We start from the raw sequence: 13,488 nt of genomic DNA on the forward strand, positions 1-13,488 counted from the left end.
ACCAGCCCCATTTCTTTTAAACAGGTGCATCTCCCCTGATAATCAACCCACAGATATCACACGGGGCGTGAGGAGGATGCCATCTGGGTGGCCCAAACCATGCAGGACTCTCTGGTTCAATACAAAGCGACAGACTATGGAGCACTTGTGCAATGTTTCCCCATGCGAAACACTGCTCAGTAAGTGGGCAGTTGTGTTCTGCATGAAGTCCAGCTTCCAGATGGTCTCAAAGTCTAGTCCCATTGCAGTGTGTGTTACAACAGCTTAGTCTGGAGGTAGCACACGCACAAATACCTGGTGCTCCGCCCGCACGTGAAATGAAAATGTACATGCTTGTCAGTTCCTACCGATGCAGGGGAAAAAGAAAGGGGCGGGGGGGCCCTTGGCTTCACTGGCAACTTGAGCCCCCAGAAGCCCCTGGGGGATCCAGCCAGCCCAACCAGCAAATCTGTATAACAAGTGGTGCTTACATTCCTCCAGTCAGGATGCTGATTTCATCTTTGCCAACTCTTCCTGTGGCTTTCCCCATTCTGCTGACACGAGCTCCATCTTACCCGGACTGAGCCACAGCTAGTTCAGCCTCCTCTCAGCCCCAATCCAATTCACACAACTGGCTGTTCTGCTGAACGAGCTGGGTCAGATGTAATAAAAGACACAGGCTCCAATCACAGAATATCAGGGTCGGAAGGCACCTCAGGAGGTCATCTAGTCCAACCCCCTGCTCAAAGCAGGACCCATCCCCAACTAAATCATCCCAACTAAATCAATCCTAGAGTTCAGCCACGCAGTGCTCGATACAGACCCAAGAGGGATTGGGGGATAAAGGGCCTGTAAGTGCTGGCCCCATTTCCTCCTCTAGACCCATGCCCTATGTGCAGGGGAGTTTCCCCTGCTGGAGGAATCTTCACTTGCCCAACTAGTGCAGCTTTGCTGCTCTTTTGAGCCACTGCAGCAGTGCTAACATGTTGTAGCAGGGTGCCAGGATCTGGCCCACAGAGCTGGGAGCCATCTGTCAATTTTAGGGTTTTGTACTAGTGCCCATCACTGCGGGTCTCAACAGCTGCCTAAGCCACTGCAATCCATTTTCTCGCTAACCCTCCTAGCATTCTCAGGATGTCAGAGAGGACAGGCAGGGCGACAAGACGCAAATCTGCTGTGCCCTCCGAAAGACCATTCTCCGGGCAGAAAAACAACTGCCCCAAACTATCCACAGGATAGTGTGTTGCTAAGAAAGGAACTTTCTGTGCTGCCAAGGAGTTTGTGTACCACTTGTAGCTTACTACTGAGAAGTGTTAGGTCTAGATTTATGTTCAGAACGGCCATTCGTACACTTCCTGACACACCAGACCATATCCTGACATCCCTTCCTATTTGAGCAAAATCTGCGTTTATGTCAATATGGGTTTTGACTGAGCACTGAGGGCACGATCAGGTCCATAGACTTATTTCCCAAGCTTAATTTTTCAATCTGGTATTAGATGAGAACAAAACTATGAAGTCTATGTTCTCTCTGCTATTATTCTGTAGGTTTCTTCCCTCTGTTTGCTTTTAAATATACATCTCTACCCATAAGAAAGGTACTTTTTTCTTATTACTCATTCACCACCCTGAATACAGGGATGGTACACAAACACTCTTTCGAAGAGGAAATGAGTGAAATACATCTAAACAAGAAGAGTTTTGTGTGTCATGTGAAATCTAGGCAGGCACCACAATGCCTGATGAGACTGCTACGGAAACCTTAAGTGCACCAGTAGGCATTCTTCTGTGTATAGTCTCCTGTTCTCTTTATGGATAAAGATGTAATACAATCACTGCAGCAAATGGATGGCATAAACCTTCAGTACCTCAAATAGAGAAAGGCAAAGCAAAGTCCAGAGCCCTTTTATTTTAATTCCCAGCCATGCTTGTATTTTTATATTTTGATAATATGATAATAAAGGGAATGTAATAGATAAACAACTAAGTACTGTAATAAGCTAAACAATATACTGTGTATTATAAATTCAATTGAGGTTTTTTCTAAGGTCTCTCACTAACCTATAATATCTCAAAACATTCAGCGATATACTAATAATTTTCTAATTAATTGTGTGGAATTTCACTAACAAAACATACGTATCACCTTGTTTGTGAAAGGTAATTGCATTCAGACCAACATTTATAATATACTGTATGGACAAAATATTTTCAGCTCTGCTTTACAATAATATGGAAAGCAAGTTCCTATTTCAAAATTGATTCATAAATCCATTGCATCAGAAATCCCATACATGGCATAAATAAATTGCTTAGGGAAGTTATAGAATCTCCATCATTGTAGATTTTTAAGAGCAGGTCAGACAAACAACCGTCAGGGATGGTCTAGATAATACTTAGTCCTGCCATGACTGCAGGGGCCTGAACGAGATGATCTCTCAAGGTCCCTTCCAGTCCTATGATTCTACCTCCACTGTGTTCCAAACTTAACGTAGGGAGGGACCTATTGTTTCCTAGTAAGTGAGAGCAGACCCATTCAATTGTGTGGTCTTTAATTGTTTTAAAAAACGGAGATATTTTGAAAAAATACAAGAGTACAAATATGACCAGAAAATCATAAAAACTCTTCTTGTTCAGCTGTACAAGAAGCAAAGATACAATCTAATCATTTAAAGAAACACCATCAAGTTAGTTTAGTATCCCATCTAGTCCTTCATGGAAACTATATCCTGGATGGTGTGTGTTATAACCTGTACATTCACATCTGTATATGAATGTACACTCATATGAATGTCAGAGTCCTTCCTATGTAAGTTACAAAATTATTCCTACTGTATATAACATCTCAACAGTAATTTTCTCAAGGATGTGTTCTTCTCTATATTATACCTATACATAAACAGCTTGATTTTCTTAATGTTAGAACGATGCATGATATGTTCATGTAATTTTCTTTTCAACATGCTTTCAACCACTGGAATAACTCCCAGGCTTCAAAAAAGATCACTCATCTACTTCCCTGCGAGTAAAAGGGTGAAGGAAGAACAAAACTATCCATTTCTGTGGAATCTAGCTTTCATCAAAAACTAAACATTAAGTTTCTATGCTAGTGAAGAGAATCTTCTGAAATGTCAACTAATGTACACAGAACTGTCTTCCTTAGTCTGCAGACCCAGTTCCAATTAGCAGCCAAGAGAAAAGCAAGACTTTGGTCAATCTCAATGTTGCTGCTCAGAATCTCTGTGGACAAAAGGGAAAGGGAAAGGAATCACGTCAATTTCACTGTGCTGCTTGGGAAAGCTATGTAGAAAACCAGAGGCTCCTTGGAGGAAGGATGGAATAGCAGAGATATCCTATCTCCAGCAGTTGGCAGGCTGGTAGAGGGATGAAGACTACAGTAGGGGGGTCGGAGAGGAGGATCTCCTTCCAGCAGCTAAAAGGAGGTGAGAGTTCATATGAAAGATAGAGCAGGCTCCCTGATTGGAATCCCAAACACACCTGTCCATCATGTCACTGGGGATAGGGACGGCACTTCTCATCAGAGCATGTTGTAGGACCTCACGAGGGGGACACATCTTTCATTTTTCGTATCACTCTTTGGCTAGTGAGTGTCTGGTATCATTTTTCAAGCACAGATAAACTCTCTTTCGTAGAATATAAATCTTGGTTTGACACGTGTGTGCGAGCACGGGATTCAGACTAACCCTTAAGCCTGAACTCTTACAGTAGCTTTCCAAACAAGAACAAGAACTGCCCTTTACTTAGGAGTATATATTTCACTGTAATCAATAGTTAAAAATACAATGTTAGAAGTACCTTATGGAAGTGATGCAGAAATTTCAGGGGAAAAAAACATCAATGAAATAGCCTTCACATCAAGTGGAACCATACTTAAGAAGCATCTTCAACAGACAACCCCTGAATTAAGCCACCACTTTCAAACTACCACGCAGGCAAGTACAAATTAGTTCAAACTTTTAAAAACCAATCCTGTGCCAGTGATCTGAATTTACAGGTACTTTAAAAGATATAATGCACTTTTATCAACCTGGAGAATTCAAGTCTGCTCTGTTTTGTGGGAGTGGGTGAGTTCAGAAGATCTGCAACCGTATAACATAATGTAAGATAAGGAACTACAACATGGTAACAAAGCGAGTTATTTATGATAAAATGGGTGGTACTGACCAACTAATTTTTCCTCACCTCGATTTAAATCCCTAGGGCACATCAACAGTAACACTAATGCCATGTTGGAAAAGTTAAAACAATTATAATCGTCACATCACAGATCATATTCAATACAGTTTTAAGAAACTAATCATGCATGCACTTGTGTAGCAGTCATCCGATTAGCAAGCCATAAAGCCCTAAACAAAAGGGCCAAATTCTGCCCTATCATAAATCTTTTGAAAACTCACTGCAATCAACGGGAAGAGAAAGCAAGGGCAAAATGTGGGCCAGGTTGTTGGCCATCATTGTAAATAATCTCACGTTAGAGTCACCAATATCAGAATAACCAGATACTGATTTACACGTAGATATATGTAAAATCTACTAGCACCTACCTCTCCCTTTTAGGAGTGTGGACCGATAGCTGTCCGTTAGTTGAGGCGTGTGGGTTTATTATTAAGGAGGTCTTAGAAGGTGCTGAAGAGGAGACACATGTGGTGGACAGGTCCAAACTGCTGTGGTTGTTGCTTGCTGTTTCCTCTGCTGTATGAGAGCTTGTCACTTCTTTCCAGAGCTGCTGCAGTTCTGTTGGAATCATGCCTGAAACAAACAAATTGGATAATTAAATCAATTAACAGCTAATTCGGCCCTCTTAAAACAGTAATTAAATCAAAGAGTCAGTAAACAAAGCCTAGTGTTAGTTTTCTGTGGGTTTTTTTTTTTTTGAACTAAAGGCTAACACAGAAGTAACACTTCATGTTTCCTGCTAAACTGATTAGCACCCAACATGTAGTTCCTATTAAAGCAAGACTTCTGGGGGAAAATATGTGCCATTAATTAGTATTTCTATGATTTTTGTACCAGAGGGCCCAATCCCAGAGTCCCTTTGGAGGCAGAGCTCCAAATGAATTTTGCCTGTGAGATGACTGCAAGAAAGTGGGGCCAAGCTATACTCTGCAGCCATCTGAAGAAGTTTTGTTGCGTTTTTAAAAAATAATTGAATACATTCTAATCTATTTTTAGAACCAAAGAAGATCTTCAAATAGAAGTATTCAACTGTGTTATTATGGCAACATGAACCACAATATGACTAATTTTGTGCTTTAGTTTTAAATGATGACAAATAGCTTTATTATTAAATACAGTTTTTATTAATCACTTTTAGACATAAATTATGAAATCATATCGTCTTCCAGGAATGCTTTTCAAATTTTAACAGCCAAATTGATTATACTATGATTATTTCATTAACACACCTATCTCTCTCATTAATTTTGGTTTCTAGTACTGCTCACTTAATTGATGGATGTGTCTATTGAAAAACTGTATAACTTTCTATAAAGTAACACTATTATTACTGTCATTTCTTAGATCAATGCTAATGAGCCATTCACAAGTGAAATGAAAACATAAAATAAGCTTCAAGAAATGTTGTTTCATAGTAGCGTCAAAATGGACACCAGCCTTATTTACAATGTTCAGCCAGCATTCCAGGTGAGATAACTTTACACAACACCAGTGGGATAAAATTCACCCTTGGTGATACATCAGGGAGTAGTAACGTGGCCCAATACAGCCTGGACTCTAGACTTTGATCATGTTATAAACATAATCTTTATTCAGAATGCATGATCTAACACCTCACATTTTCACATCACAGAACATTTCAATGCTCGTTCAGAAGGGTACGGGAGAATAGAATAAGCCGAAGTGACGGCATCTTTTTAAAGACATCTAAAACATATAAAATCCTGAACGTTTAAAAAAAAAAAAAAGTCTGCTTTAGAGTGGGACTTCCTGGGTATTTGGTCCAGTGTTCATTGTTTCAGCGTGTTGTAACGCTGCAGCTATCCTAAGGAAATCTGCCATTTTCTGAATACGCAGCAGCAGCTCAAACAGGCATGTATCCTACCAAGCCTACGGTATTGGGAGGGGGAGGCAGTATGCATTATATTCATTTGAAACACATAATAAAAAATGCCAAGGTCTAAATTTAATTTATTTTTGTCATTTAGAATACAATGGATAGATAATCATCTCAACGTGATCAGCCAAACATCTTTACTTTGCTAAACTGTTAAAGATTTTAATTATGCTAGCTTTGGAGAGCACTGGTCTAATGAGGCGATAGACTCCAGAGAATCTAAGTGGTTAAGAACTGTGAAATGAGTCTGATAGGATTTTTTTATATTCACCGTGGATCGTTTGCATATCAAAGAGGAGTAAATTATTGCACGACAGACCAATAACCTTCCCCGCCTTTCTGAGAGTAGCATTAACAAAAACAGTTGGTCTCTGCTAACGGTTTACTACAAAAAAATGGAAAAATGCTTAAGTATCTGCAATTACTATATATTATAAAAGAAGCTTCAATTTTATACATTAGGTGATCACACAGTCTTAGGACACATCTATCGCTCTAAAGCAAAGTCATTTTTCTTTCATACATATCAAATGCCAATTATATTTTGATGGATTTTGTCCCAAATGAGCATTTAGTTATTAGACATATTCAATTATTACTTGTCCCCTGAAAATAAACCTCTGAGGCAAATTAAACAAAGAGAAAGGTCAGTACACAAGACTATGTCCTGTTTTGCTGCATCTGGGCGATTATTTTCGAACACCTTGCAAAGTGACAGTGTGGGATGTATTTTTAGCTAACATACTTGACAGGACTGTCTGCACACTAACAATTACCTGTGAATAGGGCTGACCCTTACACCACTGTTTACTCAATTGCAACAACAGTGGATAGGCTTGTCTGTTGTTGATAACATATTGATATGAGACCACATGAGTCCACGACACCGATTTTTATTTTGGAGGGATAAACAAATAGAGAAAGAATAATAGTCCATTTATATTATGCAAAAAGAAAAGGAGTACTTGTGGCACCTTAGAGACTAACCAATTTATTTGAGCATAAGCTTTCGTGAGCTACAGCTCACTTCATCGGATGATTATTATTATTATTTTCCACTATCTGTAGACAAGTAATAGATTTTTAATTGGGAAAATATTTTAGAATTCATCTATATCATTTTTGGATGTATTAATGCTTCATTTGAAGACAAAGCTTTTAAGTGTTATAGTAATAACCCCCTCCCCCAAAGTCAGTAGGTTTGTTCTACACTTAATACACAAGCATAACTCATATTAACATTAATGAGAATTATAGTCACCTTTCAGTGTATGAGGGTAACGTTCAGTTTGGAAGTGGAAGGCAGCAAATGCTGTGTAGTAGAATTGTAGGTAATAAGAGCCAGGGTTTCAGGTCAGACGGGATTAGATAACAGAATTGTAATTATGACATCATATATATACACACAAGTGATACCAGTTACTTTTAAATGACCAAATCACTTGGTTAGAAAGCAAAATTTAACTCTTCAACAATAATTCCAAAGATGATTCCTAACTAAACTGTTAAATTAACAGCTGAAAGATATGCTTATTGCTCATCAATCTAAATGGTTCTTAAATACAGTGCCCCTAAACACATCTTCCAAAATGATGAACAAATGCTAAAAATCAAATATGCCCATTAACATAATAAATGATGTAATTTACCCTTATATAATTGCACTTTAATATTAAGGGCCACGTTTTAAATCAAGCCTCTAAAATTGCACATGCAACTATCTGTGGCCACAATTATTAATGTCTGCAACTTTGCAAGTGCAAACAACAGGATTTAAACGTATACCTGCCTAATTTGTGAGAGCAATCAGACAACTAGATGCCTCCATCCTATTATTTGCACCCAGCAGTGATCTGAAGCGAGATTTGCTCGTTTAATGTTATAGCCTGATTTTGAAGAACTAGCCTTAATAGTTCAGAATACTGCTGACATTGGGTTTATTTTAAAATTGTGGCTGTGTACAGATGTAAAATCCAGATTATAGATGTGTCCAAGTACAAAAAACTGCGACGATTACAAAAATATAACATTAGAGGATGTGCTATTTTGTATAAGACAATAGGCAAGTATGAAACAAAAATGTAGTTTTAAACAATGAACGAATTCTGAAAACCAAAACAAAAATTACATATAAACTGTGGTTCACTCCTTGGGAACGTTTATTAATATTACAACTACTATATGCCATCTAAAATACGACTAGGTAGCAAATGCTTTAATTTGTCATGAATACAAGTCCACATTTAGTCGAGGTTTGTGTGTGTTTAACAGTATTTGTTCCAGTCTGGCAAAATAGTCTGAAAAGAAAAGGGTACACTAGAGATACTTTTTTAAATTAAAGCATTTATTACAAATTATTTTAAACCGTAACTCCGGCTCATCATTGCATTTTTCAGGACAACTAGTCCCTTTCATTATGAAAGAAAATGCAGGCACGGGTTTAAAAAATGTATGTTGTGGGGACAGTTGACAGATTACTGTTCATGGAACTCAATTTCACAACCCCAGGTATCACTGGCTCAAAGACAAACTGAGTTGCTCAACCTCTTTTTGTCCTTGTACCTCCATACCCAGGTGACCATGTTCAAGCAAGCAGAAAGTTGATTTAAACCTCATAATGACATCAGTTTTAAGCCATCATCTCTCTCTCTGATGAAAAAAAAAAAAAAGTCTTGTATTCCAACCTGCCTGAATTCTCAAGTTACTTTTTTCTTTTAAACTGAGTCCTAGTTTCACAAGGGATGATATCAACACTATAGTTCATTTCCCCACTAGAATCAGACCTCTGAAGCACCTTTGTTTATATTTATGTGAACTCTGGCATGCAGCTAGGCACCCCTTAGGTTTTAAATATGCTACTTCCTAATGTTGTAGGGACTAATAGTTATACTACCCTGCTAGCCATATCAATCAATGCCATGACTGCTGAATTACCTACTGGTGTCTCTGATGTGTTACTGCACAGATTACACTTCATGCATCACCACATTCATTTCTTTCACATTACACATGAGCGTGTCTTGTCACTGCCCAATTGCCCTCTTTTGGACAGCTTAACTGATGTACTATACAATGAACCTTACTGAGCAAACTTAATAGTATAGGAGCTGTGGGAAAAATTAGAAAGGTTGAAGCTTGAGTCCAGTGGGTGTGTAGGAACAGCTTGCGATGTTTCCAACAATAAATCTGAAGGTGTAATTAATGCACGTTGTAACATTTTGCAAGTACAAATGGCATAGCCTACGTGCCTTTTTTCTGGATTAGTTCCGTACTATTGCCCCCCACCCCATTGACAAAGATGCGCTAGAGGAGGAGTAAATATCAAAGGCCCAATCCTGCAGCCTTCACAGACACTGCCTCCACTGAAATCAACGGAAGATTCGCGTGCGTGGCAAGTCCAACGTCAGACCTCCATTATTTAGGCAGCCAAGGCATAAATGACATATGCAGAATTTAATTTCTTTAAACTGAAGTTAGGAACAGGATGGAAGTAAACAGGTGGCCCAATCTGGCCAACGAGGATTCCATCACACTAGGTATCTCCCTACGTCCACTGAGGAGAGAATTGCTGGCTATATCACCCTCCCTCTGGCAGCAATATGTATATTTGGGGGGGGGAGGGGGAATGGGGAGACAAGGAAGTATAACTTCTTCCCTCGGTTTAAGTGAATGTATCTGAATATAAATGCACTACAGGGTTTAGCAACTGATAGGAGCCTTGAGGCTAACAGCTTTGAAGAAACCAAATCATTCAACCTGAGCTGACCTGAGAGGCTAAGGTGACTCTTTAAATTTAGCACACATTTTTTTTGTGGGGGAGGGGATGGGAGAAGGGAAGAGAAGACTCTTCAGAAATACCAGCTTTATATTTTAAAGACCTGCTCCTCCTCAAGCCATGCCAACTTCGAACAATCTGCCTTCTTAATAAGAACAGCCTGGGCTGAGGCTGGTCTCAGTGTCTTAAGGCTTGTAACACAGATAAACCCAATGAAAATGAAGTAGAGGAAGAATAAACCATAGATTTTTAACCATTCTCAAAAGCACTGCTAAATAAAAAGGACCTATTGACACATTTAAAGAAATCTTTAATAACCTAAGTACTTCAGAGGAGTACTAATTTACTGCAGAGCATGTGACTGTGGAAAGATGCAAGGGGTCTGATTCTCAATTTATGACAGCATAAAGCTACTAACTTCAATGGAGTTAATCCCAATTTGCTTCAGTTTGAGAGGAGAATGGAGCTATGCCAGTTTATACCAGCGGAGGATCTGGCCCACTGTGTGTGTACTTACAGCGGAATCGAGGATGAGTAAAACAGGCATGGAAAAATCCCAAACATTCCCACCTTTGCTCAGATCTAGAGATAAAAGGGAATCAAACTCCCAGCGATCGGCAATGTTTGGGTCTGAGTTTCCCATGTCTGATTTCCTGTCAGGAAGGACCTGAAGTGCCGAAATAACAGTCGAGAGGCTGTTCTCCAGCTATTCCTAGCCATGACCAAAGTGCGAGCAATCTTTCTAGCAAGGCCTATTCTGAACAAATCTGGATTTGTAGACCCAGGAGGTTCAAGTCCAGCCTTCTGGACACTCATGCAAACTCAACCCAGACTCCATACTGTTTGCCCATCTCTAGCTAGAGCAATCCAACACTTCAGCGTTGTGCTTCCCCAGAACAGCTACAAACCTTCTAATGAGCAACCTGCCCGTCAGTTCATTTTAGATGTTTTTGCTGTCTTCTCTAACGCCCCAAGATAGAGGTTTACAGCTGGCGGTTCCCAGACTGCACACGTACCTTGAGCAAGAGGCTGCAAAGGGAGAGCAGCTTGGCCAGGCTGGATTGTTAGCAGACCTTGGCGCTGCAAAGACAAGAGATGCTGCTGCTGCAGTTGTTGCATCTGTAAGAGCTGCTGCTGAAAGGCCAACTGCTGTGTAGCCACTTGCTGTTGCTGTGGATGAAAGGCGGGGGGAAAAAAAAGGCACATTTGTCATTTCAGAACTAAGTATTTATACAAGGTATTTAAATGGCTCCCGGTTTCAAAACACTTCATTTGATTATAGTCATCACCAAGAAAGGATATTAAATGGAGGCCCTGACCACTTCTCATTCAAGATCCCAAGTCATAATTTCAGTAGTAGTGTTAACCACAGGTTGTGGCCAAATTCCACACTGGGCAATTCCATTCTTCCTACCAAAACTCCCCCTGCACTTCACATGAAATATTTATTCGGCATTTCTTGGTCTAAGTTCTGCTATGTTGCACTACAGAAGTTTCACCCCTGAAGTGGTCGCATTTTGGTGGTGAATAAAGCAACCCGTGTGTAGTCTGAAGCACTTGGTGATGCTTCAGTATGAACAGCGTGAATATAAATGGAAAATCACACTGCAAGGTCATATCATACTTAAGAGGAATGAAAAATAATCCTGTGCCATGCTCCATTTACGCATGCAAGGATTGTCTCAACTATTAAGGCAACTGATTGGGTTAATTTATTGCATTTTCTATACTTGCTCTCTCTTATTCATTAATCAAGTTACAGTACTTTCTCCTGTATATTGAATTGTTCCATGCTATATTTAAGACTTTTACTTTCTGCACTTTGAAATTTTTAATTATTCTCACTATAAAGAAGACAGAGTTGCTGTACTCCACGGGGATTTGAACCTTGAACCTCTGAGGTGTAAAAGAACATGTTGCTTTTCTCACTATTGCGCCCGGAGAAGCTTTTAACTACTCTGTTTATCACTTCTGACATAAATAAATGAGAAAAAATCAGACCTTTGAAGAAGAAAAACTTCATCTAATATTGTTAATTAGCCATGACAAACGATGAAATAACATTGTAAATCTTTCATAGAAACAGCCACTAGATTTTAATTACATACATTCATAATTTAGCAAACAACATCTTACTTGAATGTGAGTGTTTAATAAGTACTGTACTCCAGGCTTCAGAGTTCTTAATTTTGCTTCAGTTTAAGGAACCCTCTAGGTTTTGTTTCCACGCTCATCTTGTATTTTATTTGCTTTGTTCTTAAAAAACCATGAAAGGCTTTGCGTTTTGATACATATCTTTTTATTTATTGTACAATGACAGGAGGAAAACTTTTGTTGTGTAAAACATCAATACATCATGCCAGTGTTTAGCAGTTCCTTGTGCTAGCCAAAAACAATTTATGTAGATTTCCTTAGTAATTATCTGAGTGATAGAAAGATAATACAGCGCAGCAGTACAATAAATAGAAGGAAATTATCTAATATCCCTAATCTGCTAGGAATCATATCAAGGTGGAGGTCTTATCCCCATTATAGCTAACAATTACGGAAAGAAAATTAACTCTTACAAAACTGCAGGCACAGACACTCTTACGAAGTGTCCAATCATCACCTTTTTTCATTTTAATGCCTTACAATCCCTTTAAAGATCCTGGGTCAGATCCTCAGCTTGTGGGCAACAGTGAAATCCATTGAAAGCACTGGAGCGACACTGGTTTACACCAACTGAGGAGCTGGCCCCACATTTTAAAAAGTCCCTGAAAAAATTTAAGGAATCAATTCACCCCATTCACATACGGAATGCTCCATTCGGATCATGGGAGAGGCATCAGTGCAACGATGAGCGAATAGACCCAGTCACACTCAACTTGATAGAAGCTTGATTTTTAAAAAAGACTATTGGAGAAAGTTAAGAGCAATGGAAGCTATTTTTGTTCTAATCTCCAAATGCCTTATTTTATAGCAAAAACCTAACCAATCTCATATTAGCATCCAATTTTAGGCCTACCCCCATACCACTGAGAAAGTTAATTGAGTTCCATTCTGAAAAACAAAATCTACAGTACCGACAACAAAAATTTAAATAAATTAAAACTAAGAGCCAGCATTTTCATTTGTAAAACAGCATGCTCAAAATGATCCAATTGTTTTTCCCATTTTGCAAGTGATCAGATTAATGTAAACCACAATGATAGTGATGTTCATGTTTGAATAATTTTTGGCTCTTCAGATATTCTCATAATAAAAAATTATGAATGCGATCATATTAAAAAAACGGAATTAAAATACTCCCTGGTTTGGACATGGTTACTTGCCATCTTAATGTAAATTAAGATTTTACAACACTTTATTTATATAAATTGACTGATGCTTGTTTGGTTCTCTTCTCAGCTATCCCTAAGAAAAGCTCATGAAAGCTCTCTACATTTGAAAAGCCAGGATATAAAAGTATACAAGGCCCATTGTCCAAGAAAGAATTTAAAAGCAACACACGTTGCCAAACTGTGCTCCCCACCCAGTTACCAAACACAGGATACAAGTCAGTTTGTTTACTTCTCACAATTGAATGCATACAAAAAAGGTCTCAGTGCAGTCCTGTTGTCAGGTCAGTAGTCAGTGTTAAAATGCTGAAATATCCTGA

General features: G+C 38.9%; 1 protein-coding gene across 15 annotated transcripts in view; it reads right to left on the reverse strand.

The window, feature by feature from the left end:
* FOXP1 (forkhead box P1) overlaps positions 1-13,488 on the reverse strand; it is a 494,830-nt gene that overhangs the window by 73,513 nt on the left and 407,829 nt on the right. For all 15 annotated transcript variants that reach the window (XM_074957494.1, XM_074957490.1, XM_074957489.1 and 12 more), the window contains 2 exons: positions 10,865-11,018; positions 4,545-4,749 (listed from right to left, as the gene is read on the reverse strand). In XM_074957494.1, the coding sequence (XP_074813595.1) occupies positions 4,545-4,749; positions 10,865-11,018 (359 nt within the window). The remainder of the gene's footprint in view (positions 1-4,544; positions 4,750-10,864; positions 11,019-13,488) is intronic.

Source organism: Natator depressus, chromosome 7 (assembly GCF_965152275.1).
Source record: "Natator depressus isolate rNatDep1 chromosome 7, rNatDep2.hap1, whole genome shotgun sequence".
NCBI lineage: Eukaryota > Metazoa > Chordata > Testudines > Cheloniidae > Natator > Natator depressus.